At 38.4% G+C, this 22,826-nt stretch overlaps 1 protein-coding gene across 44 annotated transcripts in view; it reads left to right on the top strand.

The window, feature by feature from the left end:
* SOX6 (SRY-box transcription factor 6) overlaps positions 1–22,826 on the top strand; it is a 686,841-nt gene that overhangs the window by 634,807 nt on the left and 29,208 nt on the right. For 35 of the 44 annotated variants that reach the window (XM_053203417.1, XM_053203416.1, XM_053203433.1 and 32 more), the window contains 2 exons: positions 5,522–5,602; positions 5,805–5,913. In XM_053203417.1, coding sequence (XP_053059392.1) covers positions 5,522–5,602; positions 5,805–5,913 — 190 coding nt within the window. The remainder of the gene's footprint in view (positions 1–5,521; positions 5,603–5,804; positions 5,914–22,826) is intronic. The other 9 variants (XM_053203434.1, XM_027073053.2, XM_053203451.1 and 6 more) reach the window with 1 other exon arrangement.

Genomic DNA, 22,826 nt, shown 5'->3' on the forward strand with positions numbered 1-22,826 from the left:
AAAAAGTGTAAGACAAACCCCTGGCTTGAAAAACCTTCTGATGTTTTGGGAGGAGACTTGGAGGTACATGTGAACCAAAGCTCCATTTCTTAAGATAGTATACAACTAGGGGCCAATTATGAAGGGAAGACTAAGAATTTTTGTATATCAGAAAGCAGGTAGCTCAGAGAGGTTGTAGAGTTCACAGACAGCTTGGGCTTTTCAAAGTGAATCGAATTTGGCAAGGAAGAAGAGAGCAGGAAACTTATCCTAGCAGCAGTGAGGAAGAAAAAGCAGGTGTGTTAGGGGAAGGCTCGTTCTCGCCCACCCGGAGCAGAGGATGTGTGATGGGAGAGTTGTAGGAAACAGAGTTTAAAAAGATGTGTAGGGGACAGCGTGTGACAGACTTGAAAGCCAGGTCGAGGAGCTTGAATGGAATGCAACAGAAAGCAGGAAGCCATGAATGTTTTAAGTCGGAGCTCTGAAGTGGAGCCCTGTGAGGAGTGTGCGTAGATAGACTGAGAAGGCAGTGTCAGGCACAGGCAGAAAGCACCCAGCACCCAGAAAGGAGGTGACGGGCAGCGATCTAGGAGTGTGGGTGTGAATGCAGGGACAGTTAGTGATGATGGGAGGGATGGAGGGAGAGAAGGCACTCGTGCAAGAGACTCTGTGAGAGAAGAATCAGCAAGCCTGGACGATGGAGGAGCATGGAGGGGCAAAGAATGCAGTGAGGCAAATAGTGCCGACCAGTTGGTATCGATGTGAACAGAGGGCAGGAAGGCAAGTTGTGTAAGGGTAACACTGCTTTTGCAGGGAATTCTTCACTTTTAGTTGGGGAAAATTCCCCGAGTTGGAGAGACACTAAGGCTTGGAGCTGGAATGAAGTGACAAGGCTTCTTTGGGGAGCACTCAACAACTTCGACAAAGCTGAAATTTTGAGGACAGATAATATCTCAGGACATCGTGCTGGCCTTAGAGAATTCCTATTCATGATGCAAGAATTTGTTATTTCTCTCAGAAAACTCTGCTTCAGGAATATGTAAGGACATGACTGGTGGCGCTGCAGTATTAACTTTCCCTACAAAATTCCTTATGATTACATATTTGAAAAAAAATTTTAAAGTCTTCAATATTTAAATAATGTGTTTTAGGATATAACAACAAAATCTTATTTACTTAGTAAGAGGTGGGCCTAAATTGGTGATTACATGAGCACAAAATGTTCTAATTACTATTGTCTACATATAGAAATATATATATACATTTATATAATATTTGCATAAAATATATATACAAACATTCTATAAACAGAATAATTGAGAGTCAGTATCGAGTATACTAATATAATGTATTCTATATGTGAAAGTAACGTGAGATAATTATTTTTTGCCCATTGTAACTGCAATGCAGGTAATGGCCCCTTAGGTGTATGTTCTGTGGCTGCTATGAATGAGCTCACATTCAGACATTCTTTAGAAACGAGCTTTGAATAAAGGTTGGTAAAGTACCTCTCACCTGGACCATGGGAATAAAATATATCACATCATTGTCCAGCTATGTCTACTTGTCAAATGAAATATATTTGTTTGTAAGGCAACAAACAAAGCGCTTCTCTCATCACTTACCAATTTTCACTTCATTTTGTAGCAGAGGAGACTGTGTGGAAGTGATTTGAGGTACGGTGTGTGCTGGTCAGTCTTGGTAACCCCGAGGGGAGGGTGCCCGGGGCATCATACATCTCGCGTGTTGTTTTCTAGGAGAGGGCTGCACTCAGTCACCTCACATATGGTTTGAAAAGGCTTGTCTTGCTGGCAAGCAAACTGTTATTTAAGTACACAATCCACTCTACTACTGAAACAGTTTTGCCAAACTTATCCAAGTATTCTAACATGCTTAAAGATGGTATAAATATCATTTATTGCTAGCAGTTTCCTTCAGACTATATGGAATGTCTTCCTGCTGCCTGATCTAAGTGTCCCAGTTTACATTATGGCCTTTACTGCCTCTGTTTGATGGAGTGATCAGTAAAAATTTAATGACACTATAAAATAATAAAAATGTCATTAATTTACCACGGATCTTGGATGCAGTGGTTGTAAAGTTACATTAATAAACAGAATATTTTTTACAACAAAAAGCATTGTTACGGGGGAACGTATAAATAACACACATAAATTTAAGAGCAATTTTACTGTTAGCACACACATTATTATGGAATAGCCAATAAGTGTATAAAACATAGTATATAAAATTTTATTAAAATATACTGTGCGCATCAAAAATTCAGCTTTTATCTAAGTGCAAAGAAAAGCCATTATTGTGTGCTTACTGTTTCATTGCTGTTCTTTCCCCATATCACAATTTTACATTTGTTGCCAGTAAGGGGAAGTTGATTTTTTTTTTCCTGGATGGAAACAAGCCTCTGTTCTTTGCGTTACCCCAGATCCATTCTCTTTCTCCACCGATGCAAAAACAAAATTGATCAATCTTGCCATGGTAGGGAGAGAAAAGTTGCTAATTTAATGCAAAGTTAAAAATAATGCTTGAGGACTTGAATGGTTTGTGCAGTGACTCTAGAAAGAAGGGATAATAATGCAGCAGTCTATCTGTCATCAGTGAGGCTGCCCCGTCATTGACTCTGATAATATGTGAAGATGATGGATGCCACCGTCTTGTGGCTTGTAACATTTAACATTCATCAGCTCTCACTAAAGGGGGCTTTATCATTGAAATATCTTTATTTAATATGCAACATCTACCTCATACATCATAATTTCAAAGCACTTAGAGAGCCAACAGTCCCTACAACACAGCAGAGCTGACTTTAATTTTTTTCAGTAACTTTAATGTTGCCTGCATGTTTTGTGACTGACAATGCATAAGTAAGGGTCTGATCACATCGTTGCATGTAAAATGCACATTTCACCGTCAACATGAAAATTGGGGGATTTTCCTGGGGGAGTTGAGATTAAATTAGCACTGAACTCTTTTGCTTACTTCTCCAAAGTATCTTATTTGGACGACATGTATGTTGTGAGAGCTAGTTCAAGCGCGTGGGCAAAATTTGGAGTTAAGAACTTACCACCCACAAATCTTTATCTGTTTGATATAGGGGCATACCCATTGGCACTTCATGGCCAGAAGTTGAAGCCTGTTGGAACTGAAGTATCTCTGAACTCATCTCTGTGCCCATGTACACATCCTGTATTTACTAGGCTCATGTTCAACCTTACTGGTAAAATCTTTGCTTGGCCCAGCTGACAGGAGCTAACTTGTAGACATCAGGCCCTCTTATCTTATGGTTATGTGGCTGGCAAATAAATATTCTGAGCTATTCTTTGAAGAAGGAAATCTTCTGGGAGACTAGGTAGAAATTTATATGAAAGGGCATGGCTTTGCAGGGTCCTTCTTTAATCTCAAACACAAGTGCTTAATATTACCAACTATAAAATGCAGCCCACTGCCCAAAACAATTTTTACCATTGATTTATTTTCTGCCTGTTTAACGAGTGTTTCATGGGATATTCTTCCCTGACTTCTACTCTGTCAAAATATTGATATTTTATAAGGAAAGTAGCTCTGCAGAAGAATGTTTTTTTTCAATGAAGTCAGAAAAATGTATGACTTCAAAGGCACTGTGAATGTGTTGTTGAATGTTCCGAATGTTTTTTGTTATGATTAAAAGCAAGCTGATAATACTGAATTGTGAGTGCACTTCATTTTTTGTAAAAGAAAAGATATTATCATCATGTAAGCTTTGTTGTCTTAGGATTTTACAAACCATGGCATGTAATTTTCCCTCTTCTCCTTCCTTGTCAAAATATTGATATTCTTTCAGGAACTTTATTTTTTTTTTACTGAGAATATTTTCCGGTAAAATCAAAGAGAATGAATGACTAGAAAGATACTTGAAATATGCATATTGATAGGTAGCACGGTCTGTTGATTTTCAGAGAAAGTTGTTTTCCCCCCATGAAAATACAGTTAAAGGTTGTTCTTCCAAGAAGATTGCAGGTGTCACATCAAAACTCCTTTTGCATTTAACATAGGGAGAGCATTCACATGCAAATATTTGAAATGCGAAACAATGTGATAAAACAAAGGTTGAATATTTTGCTTTCCCTGGTACTACTCATCTTCACTTTAATTCTTTTTCTTTACATCATGACAACCGAAAGTGCTACTCAAAAATAGAAATTGGCTGATTAAAAGCAGCTGTCCTCCCCCCTCCTCCCCCCCCCCCGCCCCCGACAATGTGTGAAACTCCCACATGGCTTGTGGTTGCTTTTTGTTGAGGCCTGCATCTGGGTTAATTTGTTCTCGTGCAGCGGTGTTTTCACATGAGAAAATATTGGGGAACTGTGCCTAATTTGCTTTTTATTTTCCATTCTGATTTTTATAAGTGTGGTACTTCGGAGGTTTCCCCATATCCCACTAGTGTAACTAGTTAGGATTGCCCAGTGGGGGAAACTCAAGATTACAATTTTGTTGCATATCTTTCATAGAGTTGGTGCTAGATTAAAGCAAGGTTTATGCTGCGTTTTCTTCCAACACAGATTTCAAGATATTCCATGATGAAGGGGAACTGGAAGACTTCCTGCACGATTTGACTGATGGGAATTAATTATAGAAATATAATGATATTCAAAAATAATCATATTAGAAAGCACAAATGTAGTGAGGCTGTACAAATGAGACACAGCCTCTATCAAGTAATTGTATGTTTGCTCTTTAAGAATATTTCCAAGTTTCTAAACATCTTACAGAAGAGAACACTCCGAGTGTTTCCATCTAATGCCGAACATGCTCAGTACAGAACTAGGTCATTGAACAATAGACTGAACAGCAATCAGCACTCTACTGCTGCATAATGCATTAAGTATAACATGCAGAAACCATTCCCGGAGCTGGAAGCTGCTATTTCATGTCTGTAAATTCAAGCTGACATGACATTTAATATTGTTTCATAGTAATGAACAACAAGGTTTCATTCATTCATAAGCACAACACAAAGCCAAGTTTGAGTCTGGAGAGTAGCAAGGAGGCGAGAAGGGGACACGTGCTCTGTTTTTGCAGACAAGAACACCGTATTAGTGATGGTCAGTGAGCCCTCTGCCACTGATCCGAAGAGCTGCAGAGGGAGAGTTCACTGTGATATTTCAGGCTCCCTGTCCTAGAGGAGCTGGCTAATAAGGCAAACGTGTTTGAGTTTCCCTCCTGTAACGGCACAAATATTTAAATTTCCTGACTCCATGGCTGGCTAGGAGTAATCTTCTTTTTACTTCCCAAGAAGTTACAGTTGAAACTCCTAGGCAAAATAATAGCATCAATGCCATCATCTAGTCTGCCCGCTCTGAAACATTTGTTTTTGAAATCCTCCTGCCTAAAACTCCGATTTGTATTTTCCCAGGAATACCAAGGCAAACTGCAATCTCCAAATGAGACAATTCCTCTCCCGTTAACTAAGCAGTGTATTTTCACGGGAATTGCTCTTTCCAGTTTTGCACTTTGGGCTCAAACCTTTCAATTGCATTCCTTTTAGATTACTGGAGCAAATCCCACTGAGAGAAGATGCGCAGTGCCGCCCGGCAGGCTTCCCGGCACAGGTTTCCTTTCCTTACAGGTACTGTGCTTTAGACGCTGTCAGCGCTCTCAGTGCCACCACCAGGCTTTAGTGGAATCTTCCTGAAAGATTTTCTGATCCCCAGTTGGTCAGAAATGATGTTTGTAAATCCAAGTTTTGCCCGCTAAGCAAGATAGAAACTGGAAGGAAAAAGTGGCTGCTTCGGAAGCTAGAATAAGCCTCTGATTATTCTTTCCTCTAGGAAAGAACACGCTTTGAGAATTTGGGGCCCCAGTTAACAGGAAAGTCAAGTGAAGATGGAAAGCTGGGCCCAGGTGTCATCGATCTTACTCGGCCAGAAGATGCAGAGGGTGAGTGGCTTTTCTGTAGCTCTTTTCTGCTGCTCCGGGCGTTTGTGAAGGTGCATCTGAGTTAGCTATAGGATTATACAGTCTTTCTCAGGAGTACCAGCTGGGATCTTTTTTTTTTTTTTTTTTTTTTTTTTTTTTTTGGCAAAGCAGAGGAACTCTTAGCCTCCATTATATATTATAGTTGAGGACGTTGAGATGTAGCTAGATCCTATATTACCGAACACGTAGCAATTCACGTACTTCAAGGTGCCATTTCAAAGTTTTTAAATAAAATGACCCTCTGCGTTCCCATGAATAACAGAATTCTGTGTTTCATCCACATCATCGCATACTCGTTTAAAAAAAAGGGCTAACCTACAAAGGAGGATTTTTCAACCCTGAATCAAGTAAGTCCCAGGTGCAATCAGACCTTTTTGGGAACTCAGCAATGGTTTGCAGCAGATCTAGTGTAAAATTAATAATTGCTCGGCCTGTGCCCAAGCACTATCCATTACTAAATTCTTGCGAAAGTCTGGATAGAAAGACCAGCTTCACTCTCAGTGGGTTTATCCACAGCAATGTCAATGCCTGTCCACTCCTTGTCCCTTTTTGTTTGTTTGTTTTAAATGCACAAGCAGCAAATCAGCAGAAATTGCTCTCCAGAGGCTGGGTACAATTTATGAGTTGGGTCAGCACTTCAGTAGTAATGTTGCCTGGTTATTTACTGTGTCATCACAGAGTAAGGACTGGTTTTCCCGTTAGCTGTTCCTTTGGCAGAATCCCTCCCACCAGTCAGGGAAGATTAATTTGTTCTCTTCAGAGTAACACAATACTTTGCCCATCTTGGGTCCCTGCTAAAGTTCTTCTTTAGCTTGAGGAGAAGAATCTTACTATTATCGCTTTTACCGGCAGAATTTCTTCCAGGACCCTAATCCCTCGAAAACACACGGAGACATTTCATAGCCTCATCTGAACTGGACATGACTTCTGGTGATAGCTTGGGGCCGTCCCAGGCAGTTCAGAAATCCCTGGCATGAACACTAAAAAATGAGCAATTACAGGCTTTAGGAAGCACTTCACAGAGTATTCAAAAAGCAGATTTTTTTTTTATATGAGTAGGAGAGACTAATGGTTAATGATAGTCCTGGGGACAAGGTGTTAAATTCTGATTGTTGTGTGTGTGGGGGTGGGGGCAAGGAAAGGGAAGAGGAAGGGGAAGAGGAAGAAGAGGAGGAGGAGGAGGAAAATTAGGAGGAGGAGGAAAGGAAGGGATAAAGAGGATTTAAAACCAGAAATACACTTGCTGCCTTTCCTGAAGAATGTGTACCGAGAGCACAGTGACATTGACGTTTTATAGGCACTTAGAAGTGTAGGTTTTTCCTCATGAGGGTTGAGGTTCCTTGGCCTAGGGAACCAATATATTCAGGCCAGGCCCATCTCAATGTTGTTGCAAGATTGTACCATAGAGTACCTAAATCTTTGACCATACACAATGAAATAGCATTTTTCATCACTTTGGAATATTCAGTCTGTTCATTTTTCCATAGACTAGGAGGTGCAGAGTTCTATCATTCTACCCTCGTTATGACAGTTTTCTTAATCTATCATTCTTCCTTCTTCACTTGGCTTCCTGACTGTATAATGGGTATACATATAGTCAGTTACCTCTCAATAATGCTAATAATTAATTGATGATATTATGTGCCTGGTAAATTAAAAAGCCTGATCGGAGTTATTAACCATTATGAAAGGAAAAAATGAAACGGGAGAGGAATGGTTAATTTGTTTTTTGTTGTTGTTGTTGTGTTGTTTGTTAGCAAACATTTCTGAAGCACTTACATGCAAGAGAATGTGCAAAGCTTTTTACACATTTTGTCTCATGTAAACCTTATACAACTCTGTAAAGAAGGTATTATTTCTTTTCCATTTTACACATGAGAATATTAGAGACAAGAGTAATTAAGTAACTTGCCGTAGGTCACATAGCTAGTAAGTGCATTGCTGAGAGTCGATCCCAGGCAGCCTGGTTCCAGAACCCAAGCTTCTAAATACTGTGCTATACGGCATGCCCTGCATATAAGATAAATCCATGGTGCCTTCACTTTTCTGAACAAACTCCTTGTGACCTTCCCCAGTATGGCCCATTTCCTCTCCCCTAAATATAGCAAGTCATGCCATACACCAGCTCTCGTGTTACCCTGTCACACACAGCAGCAATGCCTGATGAGTGTAATAGTAGAAGGGCTGTAGTGGCCCAGGAGCTTAAGGAGCGTGTGAAAACCTCCCTTCAGAAGCTTGCCCAGAGTTGCCATTGAGACCTCATGTGCTTTTGGGGGACTGTGAGTTCATGAATGGAGTCAAGTTACTGGCTCTAATATCGACAGAAGCACACTGCCTTTGTGAGGACTGCTGGGATGGGTAGCAGCCTTCTGCTGACTTTAGGATATTTCCTGGCATCCGTTCAAGTAAGAGCTGATTGCAAAGCCTGCTGGAGTTACAGTTCGTATGCAAGTCAGAGTAGATAACAGGTACACATAATACTTTCTCTACTTTGCTCCTTCATATTTCCCTTCACAGAAAGAGTAAGAAGGAACCGTAGTGAAAGAATAACTACAGCTTATAAACCCCTTCAATCAGTGTGTGGTCTCAACAAAACAAAATGAAATGAAGGAAAACAAAACATTTCTTAAGCATCTACTGTGTGTCAGAACTAGACATTAGATAAACCGAGGGAAGCAAAACAGATATGTTCTTGACCTCTTGGAGTTTAAAGTCTAGCGAAGGAAGACAGAAGATTAAAAGGGAAATGCGTATAGACAGACAGACAGACAGACAGGCATAATTGTCATTGAGAAAAGTGTTAAAAAGATCAAGACTTGGTTGTGCCGCCCAGAGATTCAGAGCAGAAGCTGTTTAGGTGAACTCAATGGCCAGGTGAGTTCTGCAGCTCTAGCCTAGCTCGCCACCTCTTCTCAGTCCATGTGTGATCATGTCTATGTTTCCTCCGGCTTGGAACAGCAATTTAAATGTTTTTCCCAGCTTTATTCAGATGGTGATATATGGCACTGTGTAAATTTAATGTGTACTATGTGATGATTTGGTACACATGTATATTAGGAAAGGATTACCACAAGGTTAGTTAACACATCTGTCACCTTCCATGATCGCCTCTTTTTTAATGAGAAAATTTAAGATCTACTTTCTTAGCAACTTTCAAGTGTATAATACAGTATTGTTAATTATACTCTCCATGCTGTACATTAGCTCCCCAGAGCTTATCCATCTTATAACTAGAAGTTTATACCCTTTGACCAACTTCTCTCCCCTTCCCCTTCCCCCTAATCCCTGGAAACCACTACTCTGCTCTGTTTCAGAGCTTTTCCTTTTCCGATTCCACATATAACTGAGACCATACAGTATTATTTGTCTTTCTCCATCTGATTTGTTTCACTTCGCATGCCTTCAAGGTCCATGCATGTTGTTGTAAGCGGCAGGATTTTCTTCTCTTGTGGATGAATAATATTCATCTACAAAAACTCCTTCAAGAGGAGCGTGTGTGTATCATATTTTCTTTGTCTATTCATCCATCGAGGTACACTTAGGTGCTTTCCATGTCTTGGTTATTGTGAATAATGCAGAACAGCAATCTTAAGGGACTATGCCCTCCTTCCACTTGCACCCCATCCTCCTGTGAGGCTTCTGAAGTGACTAACGTACGTCAGCCTAGGAGATGAGGGCCTGGTCCAGCTGGGCTTCCCAGGAAAATGTCTGGCAGTCATGAAAATGCCAATATCACTTACTAAGCAACTTGAGGACCTGCTTCATAGCTCTGAGCATGGAAGCCGCAAGGGAAAGGTCACCCAAAGAGGCAGCTGTGCATGTGTGTATTAAACACTCATCAAAATCAAATGACAAAACCATAAGCCAGGAAAACAGAAATTAAAAATATAAAAGGCAAATGCCTTCAAAATTTTATTTTTAAAGTCCAGCTGTTATTTGGCTTGAATATGACAAGACAGCATTTCTTGTTCACCATGATATTTATAAATCTACAAATTCATTGGTGCTGGGGGCTTAGGAAACATGTGTAAGGTCTTGTTATACTTTGAAGCAGTTGAAGGCTTACTATGTACTGAGCACATAAAATGTGTTAGCTCCTATGCGGGACATGGAAGAGAGGACTTGATTAGTGGAGTCAGTCACCATGTATTAAGAATGATGAACAGCTGTTTAACTTCTTATCGACTTTTCCCCTCTCCTTGTTCTCTTCAGGCAAGATGCGATGGTTCTCCCAACTCTCCTAATTTCAAGGTTGCAAAGTACAGTAGGAGGGGTGATGGCCCAGTTATTGGAAGGTTTGGATTAAGGCTCTTTTACTAAAGGATGGCAAACAAGTGACTCATGCCTCCTTATCTTTTAAAAGATGTGTTCTATATTCCATTATCTCTAAAAATGGTCCCTTCCAATTCCAAGATTGTCAGTAAGGTCTTTTTGGACACAGAGTGTGTTTCTTATAAGAAAGGTGATCTATGCACAATAGCTTCCACTTAGTTTTTTTCCAGAGAAATAAAAGAGGAGACCAGTACCTTTGAGAGCATATTTGTGCCACTTGTTGAATCCAGTTTTCACATCCCTTTAACTTTTCTTTTTTATTAATGAGCAGCTGTCTCTCATTGTATTTTACAGATGGGCCCCTCCTTTCTCTCTCTCTCCTCTCCTTCTCTTCTCCCAGCGATAACTGTTGTGACTTGCCTTCTTTTTCATATTCTTTCTATCCTGTTTCTTCTCTCTCTCTCACTGGGGATCTCTAAAGAGATACTTTTTTTTTTCCATTTTGCAGACTATCTTGAGTAAGAAAACATTTTCCTAACACCTCTTTTAATTCCACAGTTCAATCATTGTGTCCCAGCCTCAGAGGAAGGCTGAACCACATTTTGATGTGGGGAATCAGGGAATTTGAGCTCCTAAAGGGATGATCATTGGCCAGACTTCTAGACCCTTGGTTGAAAACTAAGTGGAAGCTATTGTGCACAGATCATCTTTCTTATAAGAAACACACTCTGTATCCAAAAAGACCTTCTGGACCCTGGGTTGAAACTGTGGTGATGATCATTGGCCAGACTTCTGGACCCTGGGTTGAAACTGTGGTGATGTGTCCTCCATGTATAAAAAACTTGCATTGATTTGAGTGGAAATGGATACGTGCACCCAGAATAGTCCCTTTTAGAACTGTTGCTCTCAGATCCTCAGATTTGCTTAGAAGACTTTTATAGATTTGTACTGAATTGTGAATTGGATCCCAGCCAACATGGCCTTAACCTTTCTGAAAGCTTTATTTTTTGGCAAACTTCTGATTGCTTCTATGTTTTATACCTCAGGTTAGCTCTATTATTGTCAACTTAAGCTCTCTGATTGTAGACCAATGAGAGAGACTGCAACGTTTCCTCTTTTTTTTAAAAAAATGCACCACTTAATACTAATGTTTTTCTCTTAAAAATTCTACTTACCTTTTGATTCGCACTCTGATAAACCTGTGAAACTTTTCTCATTCCCTTTCCCCTCCCTGGGTCCTTCTTATTCCTGGTGGAAAGGGAAGATGGTTTGAAGATACATGGCTCATTCAAGGCAGCAGAGGGGGGCTGTAGTGTAATCTAGGGTGGGGTGTAAGGGCTACAACTGCTTATACTTTGGAATATGAAAGTCATTATTATTTCAAGTCCAGAGTACAGTGCTTCCCATGCAACACTTAGATTCTCAGAATTGGAATAAAGGAGTGACATCATCAAAATCACAGTTCCAGCCAAGAAATCCCTTCATAGAACCCTAACAAGTGGCCATCTCCATTCTGTTCAAACGCACCTATTAGTCTATTAACAGAAAGCTACTTCTTGAGAAGCTCATTCCAATTCTAATTATTAATTCTTTGTTATTGGGAGCCAGAATTTGTCTCTGTTTCCTTATAACCTCTACCCAGTGGCTCTAGTCTGACTTTTAGGTTCCAAAAAATAAAGCTTACCATTTCTCCACATGACACCCCTTCAGATATTTGCTCACGGACTAGGAGACTTAAATTCCAGTTGTTCCACACTTGGCGGGTCACTTTCCATTCCTGAGTGTTCTCATCTGTAGCTAAGGAAGTTGGTCTAGGTTATTTCTAGTTGGCAGTTTTTTAACTGTCTTATTATACTGCCATGTAATTGAAATCATTCACCTTTAAGTCAACTAGAATGTAACCAGTATCAATTCTGGACTACACCATCCTTTAAAGAAATGAAATTATTATAGAAATATCCCATCTCTATAATGACATGTCTTTGCTTACGAAGGAATCCAAACACTAGAGTACATATTAGGCAGATAAGATGAGGAATCCTATATATTAAAAGAAAAGACTGAGATAAATCAGAAGGGAGCACTGATCAGAGCTGTGCTTATGGGTCTGACCTTCCATAGCTGCCTAAAACAGTGTTTCCAGGAATCTTAGAGAAATGAATAGGCAAAGCATTTTCTATGGAACCAGCAGGCTGGGGTCTGAAACCAGGATCAGTAGCCCAGGAGGCCCAAGGCCTGATGAGGAGTGAGTAACAGCCACAGGCTGGGAGATAAGCAGAGTTCACAAAGCCCTTGGCTCTGGACTAACTCTGTTGTATGAGTATCACAAAAATGTATTTTACTGTGGATATAAACAGTTTTAGAGGATCCTGTGCACCAGTTTATATCAGCACTATATATAAAGTACCGCTCTCTTAAACAAGCAAATAAACTTCTCTTAAAGAAATATATTTGCTGTGTCTTAAAAGCTCCCAAATAACTTTTAATGTTGGTGGAAAACAATTTCCATTGAACTCTCCAAGTGATGGATAGTCCTGATGGGGCAAGAGAGTGAAATGTCAAGATTCTTATATAACTCCATCCCCTAATACTTCATAAAGGGAACTCAACCTGCTTCTCAGAGTTGCTTAAGCTAGAAAGCCCAAAGAGCTAGCCTTCCTTTACTGAGGAACCTAGCTCTGGCCAGTAGCTGGTTTCTCACTGGCCTGGCTTCTTCTCTAAAGAAGTGTCGATGGCAATATATATATATATATATAACCAACGCCGCTGCCATCACCACCACCACCACACGCACACACACTCACACACACACACACACACACACACACACACAGTCTAGTTTTCTGATTGAATATCATCCACCCTAGTCAAGAAATGCTTGTCTCTGCTATTACTGAATCACACAGAAGGACTTCCCCAACTTGTCTCAGAAACTGGGCCACAAAAGATTAACAACATCTTCCATGAAAATTAGACCCAAGATAAGAGCAGCCAGCAATATGGTCCCAGTGGGACTGCAAAATCAGTCCATGCTTCCTCAGTATTATGTATGTCTACTTCACATATATTAGAGTAAACGCTGGCTGATAGAGGTCTCTCTGTCATGTTTGGACTGACTATGTAGCCCTTCGGATATGGACCTTGTCTGGTTACCTGTCCCAGAATCATCTTCTCTTGGCAGCAAGAGACATTTGACTTGCTGTCTACAGGCTATTGAATTCAGCCCAACATTAAGCTGGTGGAATTTAAAGAGCACCAGGCCAATTTGGAATACTTTTTAAACTCTTTCTGCCAAACCTCCCCCCGCCCCACCCCCCAATTGGTCCTTTCCTTTTTTTCAAGTTCTGATAATTGTGCTTATAATTTATTTCAAAAAGTTGATAACCACCTAGCTAGCTCTTTCTCATTTTCTCTTATTGACTTCTTAGCTTTTTTCTTTAAGATATTTTTATTTTTGCATATATCCTTCTTTCATATTCATTGTCTCGTTTTACTCTGCTTGTCTAACACTGTTTGCTTGTGCCCACTACCTATCATTTCGTACTCTTTAGCAATAGTTCTTTGTAGACTGAATTGCCGGTACCAATAGCCAGGCCTTTCTAAGCAGGATCTGCCCATGTTCGGGGGCCCCCAATCTTCCATTTTACCTTCATGTTTAAGTTATAATTTGTTGATTACCTCTTATGTGTACAGCACATATGGGCACGGAGCGAAGGATTTCTTAAAAGATGGACTTCACTCTAGTGTCCAAGAGCTAGTAATGTGGTTGGGATTATAATATTAGCACACACAGAAAGCAAAGCAACCTAAGGTGTTACATATTCAAGTGCATCATTAGAGAAACAGAAAAATAGAAGTGCTATTTACAGGAGGAAGCTACAGTGCTTTGTGAAAAACAGTGATCGTTGGAGTCCTGACAGAAATATAAGTAGAGATAAGCCCAGGTTTGGATGAGCAAAGAGAAGGAGAAGAACTTTCAGTTGAGGGAATGATCCAAGCAGATGCAGGAACAGTAAAGCATTCAGATATTCATAACAAAGTTCCAGAAGGGAAGAATGACTTTCCTCACCCTTGTGTTTCCTACCAAGCCCAGCAAAAGTCGTGCATATATTCATACTCAGTAAATACTTATGGAATTGAGCAGGTTATAGAAATACCTGGGTTCCATATTGTGAATGGCCTTGAATGCCAGGCTCAAGAATTTGAACTTTGCTACCAAATAAACAGCCATTAACCTTTAATTGTTCAAGATTGACTTAGACTACAGAAGTTAAAAATAATGGAAAAGCAGCAGTTCATTTAGTCTGGGGAATCTGTTAATCTCTTTATTCTTGTGTTTTGTTTAATATCGTTTCCAGGCGGATGTTCAATGGGCATCTTTTCATATAACATCATCAGAGAGCTGAGTATGTGTTGGGAGGGTTTTCATTCAAGTCATATTAAAAACACTTCTTTTCTTCCTGGGTATATTACTCATTAAAGTATGATTTCACTTAGTCTGATGGGACTGATGGATGTCTAACAGATTGTTCTCTCTTGTACTTACTAGTGGAGAGGGTTTTTTTCAGTTGTTTTTGTTCAATGAATACTTACCCATAGACATGATGCCCCATATTGGGTCTTGGTACCAGAGGGAAGCAAGTGTGTAAGAATCCATTGACATTTGCATTATACTGTAGACTGTTAAATTTAGGAGTAGGCTGTAAAGAAGTAACTCCGAACTAAAACTTAATATCCCAAGTCTCAGCCCCAGAGATAATTTCATAAGCAATGTATTCAACCATTTTAAATTTATACTAAAAATACAAATTGCAGTTTACTGGTTTACATATATATTTCATGGGAGAGAAATCATTTTGTGCTGCTTCAATATAAGCTCACTTTTCACTGGGAAGGCCAATCATACCTGAGGACAAAATGGAAAAGTCTACTCCATGTTGCAGACTTACAGAACTACTAGTAGAGGAAAAAGAAAAAACAATTGTCAGATGTCCCTGAAACTACCTTGCCCTTCATTTATTACAGTACCTCGATCAAGAATCCTAATCCTTTGTTATTCCGATGAGTCCTTTATAAAAAGCTGATCCATAAATTCTGGCTAGGACTGAGCAGCATAGTCAGGTTATAGTTTCCACATGTGGGAACTGGGGGATATGAGATGGTCTTTTGAGGTTAGGTCCTATGCATATTCAGTACATTTTAGCTTTTTATCATAGAGACTGTTTTAAATATTTTTAACTTTGGGGCAGAGGACACTCCATTAAGTAGTAAATTACACTCCCTAGCTAACTTGTGGGTCGTTTTATAACTACTCTGAAGGACAGGACTATGTAGTATAGGACACATCACTCAGGTATGGGGAAAGACTGGAAAGGGAACAAATATGAGTTGAAAGCACTTGATATGTCCTAGGTACTGGAATAGACTCTATTACTTCTCTTTTGCCATTATTACTGCTACTATTTCTACGGGCGACTACTGTTTAGTGAGTGGTTCCTGGGATCCAGTCACTGAGCTAAGAAATTTTACATTCCCATTTAATCTTTACAAGGATCCTGCCAAGTAGAAATGATTAACTCTCTTTTGTAAGGAGTCGAGATTACCATTTTAGAGAAAGGAAATAATTTTCCCAACTTAGGAAAGATCAAATATAGAGTTAAAACCCAGATCTAAGCCACACTGACTCCCATTTTTCTACAAGATGAGCTGATTGAGTTGGTTGCTTTTGTTGGAGTAGCTTTTCCCTGTTGGTTTTCATTAAAAAGAAGAAAAAAAAAGAGAACTAGAAACTTTTATTTAAGCTTATTTATTTATTTTGAAAAGGAGAGAGAAAAAGAGTACAGGGGAGGGGCAGAGAAAAGAAGAGAGAGAGAAAATCCCAAGCAGGCTTTGCACTGTTGCACAGAACCTGACACCGGGCTTGAACCCATGAACTGTGGGATCATGACCCAAGCTGAGACCGAGAGTCAGATGCTTAACCAACTGAGCCACCCAGGCACCCCAAGAAATAGAAACTTTTGAAAGTTTTTTAAATCTTTCAAACCATACACATATTAAGTACCTTTCAAACACTTTCACCGGATTCTCGGGGCAAAGAAGTTTTGGCAGATTATGGAAATGAGTTGAGTGGCCAAAATCCTTCTAATATGATTTCCATACAATAACCTAATAAAAAATTTAGTTACTACTGCACCCAGTATCTGCATCTCTCATTCTAATAAAAGGAAAATTCCCTGAAACAAATGAAATGGAGAAGAGAAACCAATTAAATGAATTTTGTGGAGTTTTAAAAGCCAAGTCTAGATGCTATTGAAGCAATTCAGTTGACCGTTTTAGACATTTCTTCTGATGGCAAGTGTGAAACTTAAGAGATAGTTGCATCTGAGTTTCTTGTGATATTTGCCAGTTACTAACTGTGAGACCTGGACACCTTAACCTCTGTAAATCTCAGTTTCCTCATGTGGAGTAAGGAATGTGAATTAGATGATCTTTAATATCCTTCTTGTGTTAAAATTCTCTGATTCTATGAGCATGTTTCATCTATTTCCTAATGACTCTGCTATCTAGGGAAGCTCCCATCATAGGTCTGTTTGAATACCTGCTTCAGTTGTATGCATTTATGCACACCCTACAATGTTAGAATAGCTTTCAGATTTAATATTTCCAAAAAAACTCATCCTTTCAAGATTACCCAGGAAGTGAGGAAGCTGGGATTTCAGGACTGTATAACAGGGCAAGTCAATAAAAGAACTAAGATCGGAACCAATGATCTCTGAGTCCCAAACAACTATGGGTATATTTTCCCTTCAAAGCCTTATTATTTTACAGATGCTCAAGTAAGGCAAGGTATTTAACAGAATATAAGAAATAAAATAGGATTTATACAAAATCCAATTTCAGAAATTATCAGTTTCTAATGCAACAGGTAGCCATCTGAGTCTCACTCTAAAATTTTCACAGTTGAAGATGTCTACTTCTCTCCATCGTGACATTTGAGTACTTACCATATGCCCACTTGTGTACCAGACCTTGGGGAAGCGTCCCTGCCCCTTTTGGGGTGCACAGTCTTGTGAAGAAGGTGGGCACACACAATTGATAATTTGCGTAAAACATGGTAAATGTTAAAATAAAGGTATGCATAGGATGCCATGGGAGCCTAAAAAACTTAGCCCAAACTGATACACTAGGCAGGACTGCCTAGAGAAGATCATCCCTGTCCTGAGTCGGAGAATAAGTGATTTTAAAGGTGGACAGAAAATTCTAGGAAAAGAAAAGACTGAATGCTTAGTATGAAACAACATGGGGTATGGATAACTAAAAGTAGTTCAATATTATAAATCAAACAAAGTTTTAAGTGGAGAAGCCAAAGATGGGACTGGAGACATAGGTAGAGGACCAGGTCAGGGAGAGCCTAGGACTTCATCTTTTGGGCATCGGGGAACCATTGAAAACTTTTACATATAGAGTAGTCTGGTCAGAATTGCATTTGTGATGGTATGCTCTGGCTGAAATTAGGAAGAAGTATGTAAGTAGGGACTGGAGACTCAAATCTGGAAGTAAGCACATCAGTTAGAAGGCTAGTATTTCTAACAGTCCAGCAGAGACAGTGAGGCCAAGGCAATCGATGAGTAATAAGGATGGAAACAAGAGAATGGATTTAGTAGTATCTTTGTTAACTAATTCTGAGATTTGCTTCATCTTGGTTTGTGCTCCTTAATTTCATGTAGAGTCTATGGTAGTATATTGAGTTGGATGAAGCCAGAAGCCGCTGAGCAACATGAATTATTTAGTCTACCAGCTTTTTACCAGCTTCTGTATTCTCCAAGGGAATCTACTTGAATCTGAGCCTGGTGCTCCTGAAAACTTAGGAAGCCAGAACCTATTATTGTCTTATTTCATCCACAGTGGTCTCTGGTTCAGACTTAAATGATGTCTTTTTGCCTGGGCTCAACAGCTTGTAAGCTGTCCTCCTGTGCATACAAATAGCAAACAGATAATAAGTAGAATATTTGATGTTCTCTGCTACTTTCAAGTCATTAAAAAGAAAGAATCACATAAGTTATCCCAGTTGCCCTTGGATCCTACAGTTGAAATTGAAACAAGATAAAGGGCTCTGTTTAGCTATCTGTGTAAAGCAAATATAACTTGAGAATTAAAAAAAAAAAAAAAAAGTAAACACGGGCACCAAACTGAAAGCAAGAGACTCTTGAAAATACAGACTGGTATATCACTGGTTAGAATTTCCTTCATTTTGCAAAGCCACGAGCCACATGCATCAGCTCACCACAAAGTCATTAAGCCTTTTTAAGCTCAGATGAAAAACATTAACAAATACCACAAAAGGCTTTAGTATAGCCCCTTTGTTCATTCACATATGGCACTTTATAACTCCTGCGCCACTCTGGTCGTGTGTTTGTTTAAGCTGCCTCCATCAGGCAAGTCCTGAAAGAACAAAAGACATCTTGAGCAATCCTAAGCAGGAAATGGGCTAATCTAAACATGGTTTGTGACACTTTAAGTAGAATAGAAAGGGGAGGGATTGATTAGTCATTAATGTCCAATTGGCTCCATATGGATGTTGCAATAATAAAGCCTTTTTTCAGAGCAGTAGCAGAGTTATTGAATTAGAGGTTTATGTTTCCTCAGAGCTGACCTTAGGGAATTCCCTTTTGGTTCTTCTTGATGATCTTTTAAAGAGAATGGAGTTTCCAATAGGAAAAAAATAGAAGCCTTCTCCACAATAACACTTGCTCATAATCCCGCAACTAAGGAATGTATTAATACAGCATCATTTTAATTCCTGCTATAATTTCAGTCCTTCGTGCTTTCTTTGCATCTTTGGTGGGGCAGTATTTCAGAGACCAATTAGACAGTGGCATGAACTTCATAACTGGTAATGGACTCCTCTAACGTGCTTAGCTGTGGCAGAGAAATGGCATCCTTACAGGGGGAAAATAATGTTCCTGCCAGGGAATGGTGGGCTTTGACATTCGGTTATTTCAGATCACTGAAATAATCAGTGACTGGGGTAGCTTTCGGGTAGGGGAAGTGAACTCGACTGAAAGTCAGACGGCCTAAGTTCTAGATCTGGCTCCACTCCTTATTAGCAGTATATCGTTAACTGGTTATTACAGAGGAAGGTAGCACAACCTCTCTGAGCCTTGGTTTGCTCATCTGTCAAGTGAGGCAAATATATCTACCCTCCTATCGATTTCAAGGCACTGTGAAGAGAATTCAGATAATGTATTTACTGAAAGCACTTTGTAAATATTATTGTATGTAAAACTACTTAAAACACATGGTATGTCTGTCCTGGAAACTGACCTCCAGTTTAGTCTAGTGAAATGTCTGTTTCCCAAATTCCCAATGGAATTTTTTCATTATGTGTATACTATTCCTATCTGTCTATCTGTCTATCTATCTATCTATCTATCTATCCATTTATCATCTATCTATCATCTACTTATCTATCTAGTTTATTCAGTGAATTACTTGCTATAAAGTTCAATAGTTGAACTTTAGATTCAACTTAAGTAAGGTAGTTGTTTTTAGTGGGATTAAGGAACTTTAAGATGAAATCAAGGAAATGAAAATTTACCTATGGACTTCCCCCACACTGAACAAATGAAGAATTAACACCTTAATCAAAGTACCACAGGTAATTTATCTTTTGTTCTTGTGCCACTGGTTCCTATTTTTATACCAGGCTCTAGCTCAGAAGACCTATGCGTCCATATTTTGTATTTGCCTTCTTCAAATCATGGCACCCATCAATAGGTTTCTTTGCTAACCTATCCAGCTAATCTTGTATAAAAGACACAAAGAACAAACCATAGTCTTTACCCCTGGCATCCCTTCTCAGAAGATGAACACATCACCCTAATGATTAAGACTCTTGTTCAGCCATGGAATGTATTTTCCTGCCAAGTAAACCACTAGGATAGTAAAATTGTTTTGTGTTTTATTTTGTTTTGTTTTTGTAAGAAGAAATCAAATCTGAATTCCAAGCAGGCTTCATATGATGAAAGTAAATTCACTTTCTGGCAATAAGCAGGAATGTGAAGTTAGCGGAACTTCCATAATCATAGACAGACAGTTGTCAGCCATTCCTACAGCACAGTGAGTTGGATTTCTACAATAGTAAGATCTGATGGGATAAACATGATGAAATTAATACCCTCCATCTTTCCTAATTTTTCAAGCCCCCTTCTAAAATTCCTTCATCTTCTATATTTTTGTTTCTGATGCACTCATTACCATTATTTCTATTAACCCAAATAAGGGACTATTAACTGTATCATGTAACTCTTTCCAGAATCCCACATGTGAAAATCAACTATTCTGTTGATAGACTGAAGTAGCCTAAAATACTGTGATTATCAAGCAACCCAATGGTGTATATTTATGTTGCTTTTTACCAAGATGCTTTTTGCCCTACTGAATATATATACATATATACATATATATTTATCATCATTATCATCATCATTATTTTAGTCAATGAGACCAACTTTTTGAGTTCACAATGGCCAGAGTATGCTAGGTCCACAGAGGAAAAAAAAAAACCTTCAGGGAAAATCACTTTTGTTTCTTTGGTTTTCTACTTTATTTTGGTTCTTTGTTTTTGCTTTTTTAAAAAACTAAGTGTTAAAACAATTTTATTTTGAATAATGTCCCTTTGCATGAAAATACTACAATTTGTCCATTCTCCAGTTATTTTCATTATTTGGTTATTATGAATAAAACTGCTATGATATTCTTGCATAAATCTATTTCTGGACAACGTTTTTATTTGTTTTGGGTAAGTACCTACGAGTGGAAATCCTGAGTCACTGGTAAGTATATATTTTACCTTATAAGAAACTGCCAAGCCATTTCCAAAATGGTTACACCATTTGACACATTCACCACCAATATATTAAGAGTTCCAGTTGCTCCATATTCTTGCCAATGTTTAGTGTTGTAAGCCATTCCAGTGTGTAGAGAGCGGTATCCACTGTGACTTTCATTTGTATTTTCCTGATGACTAATGATATGGAATACCTTCTCATGTGTTCATTGTTATCAAAAGATAACTATATCTTTTGTAAAGTGCTCATGTCTTTTGCCATTTTTAAAATTAGATTGATATTTTTCTGTAGTTCTTCATCTATTCTTGATATAAGTTCTTGTCAGATATGTGTATTCTGAATATTTCTTCCCAGTCTGGGCTTTGACATTTCATTTTTTAACAATGACTTGTGATGAGCAGAGTCTTAATTTGGTAAAGTTAATCTTATCATTTTTCATATATATATATATATATATATATATATATATATATATATAGTGCTTTATATGCTGTATCTAAGAATCTTTGCTTATTCCAATGTTACCAAAATATTCTCTTATGTATTCATTGAGTTTTTGCTTGTGGTTTGTTATGATTCATCTCAAATTAATTGTTGGGAGTAGTATGTGATAAGAGGTCAAGGCTCACTTTTTTCCACATATTTATCCACTTGTTTTAGTACTACTTGTTGAAAAGACTATCATTTCCCACTTTAACAGCCCAAGTCTTTATTGAAAATTGACCATATATGTGAAGGTTTAATTCTGGACTCTCAAATTCTGTTCTAGTGGTCGATTTGCCTATGTCATGCTGTCTTTTTAAGTCTAGTTTTTTTTGTGTGTTTTTTTTTTACAAATGTTACAAAGTATTTGTACTGTAAATCTTGAAATTGAGTAGTGTGAATCCTCCAACTTTTTCAAGTTTGTTTTGACTGTTCTTACTGCTTTATTATTTATGTAAATTTTAAAATCAAGTTGTCAATTTCTAAAAGAAATTGTCTTTGAGAGATTTTTTATTGAGTATGGGTTGAATACGTAGATAAATTTGGAAAGAATTAATATCTTAACAATTTGGACTCTTTTGATCTACGAACATGGTGTATTCCTCCATTTATTTAGGTCTTCTTTAACTCAAAAATGTATTGTTTTTAGTGTAGAGGTCTTGCATGCTTTTTTGGTTCTATCTATTTGTAAGTGTTTTATTTTCTGATGCTATTATGAATGAAAACCTAAAAAAATGATTTTCTAGTTGTCTGCTGCTAGTATATAGGAATACAATTGATTTCTGTACTTTTATATTGTATAATGCAGTATTGCTAAATTCACTTATTAGTTTTAGTAATTATCTTGCAGGTTCCTTAGGATTTTCTATGTAAACAATTATATTATCTATGAATACAAATAGCATTACGTATTCTTTTCCAATCTGATGCTTTCTATTTCTTTACCTGCAGAAGTGTGTTGATAAGCGATGGTAAGAGTAGACATCCCTTGCCTTGTTCTTCACTCTTAGGGGAATAAGTATGATGTCCTACAGGCTCTTTTTAAGTGCCCCTTATCACACTGAGGAGGTTCCCTTCTATTACTAGTTTCCTGTGAGCTTTTAACATGAGTGGGTATTGAATTTTGTTAAAACCAGTTTCTGAATCTATTGTGATGATCATGTTTTTTCCCTTTGTTTTGTTATATAGTGAATTACATTGCCTGATTTCACAAGTTAAATTAATGTTATATTCCTGAGATAAATTCTACTTAATCATGATTTATTATCT

Source organism: Acinonyx jubatus, chromosome D1 (assembly GCF_027475565.1).
Source record: "Acinonyx jubatus isolate Ajub_Pintada_27869175 chromosome D1, VMU_Ajub_asm_v1.0, whole genome shotgun sequence".
In the NCBI taxonomy this organism is placed as follows: Eukaryota; Metazoa; Chordata; class Mammalia; order Carnivora; family Felidae; genus Acinonyx; species Acinonyx jubatus.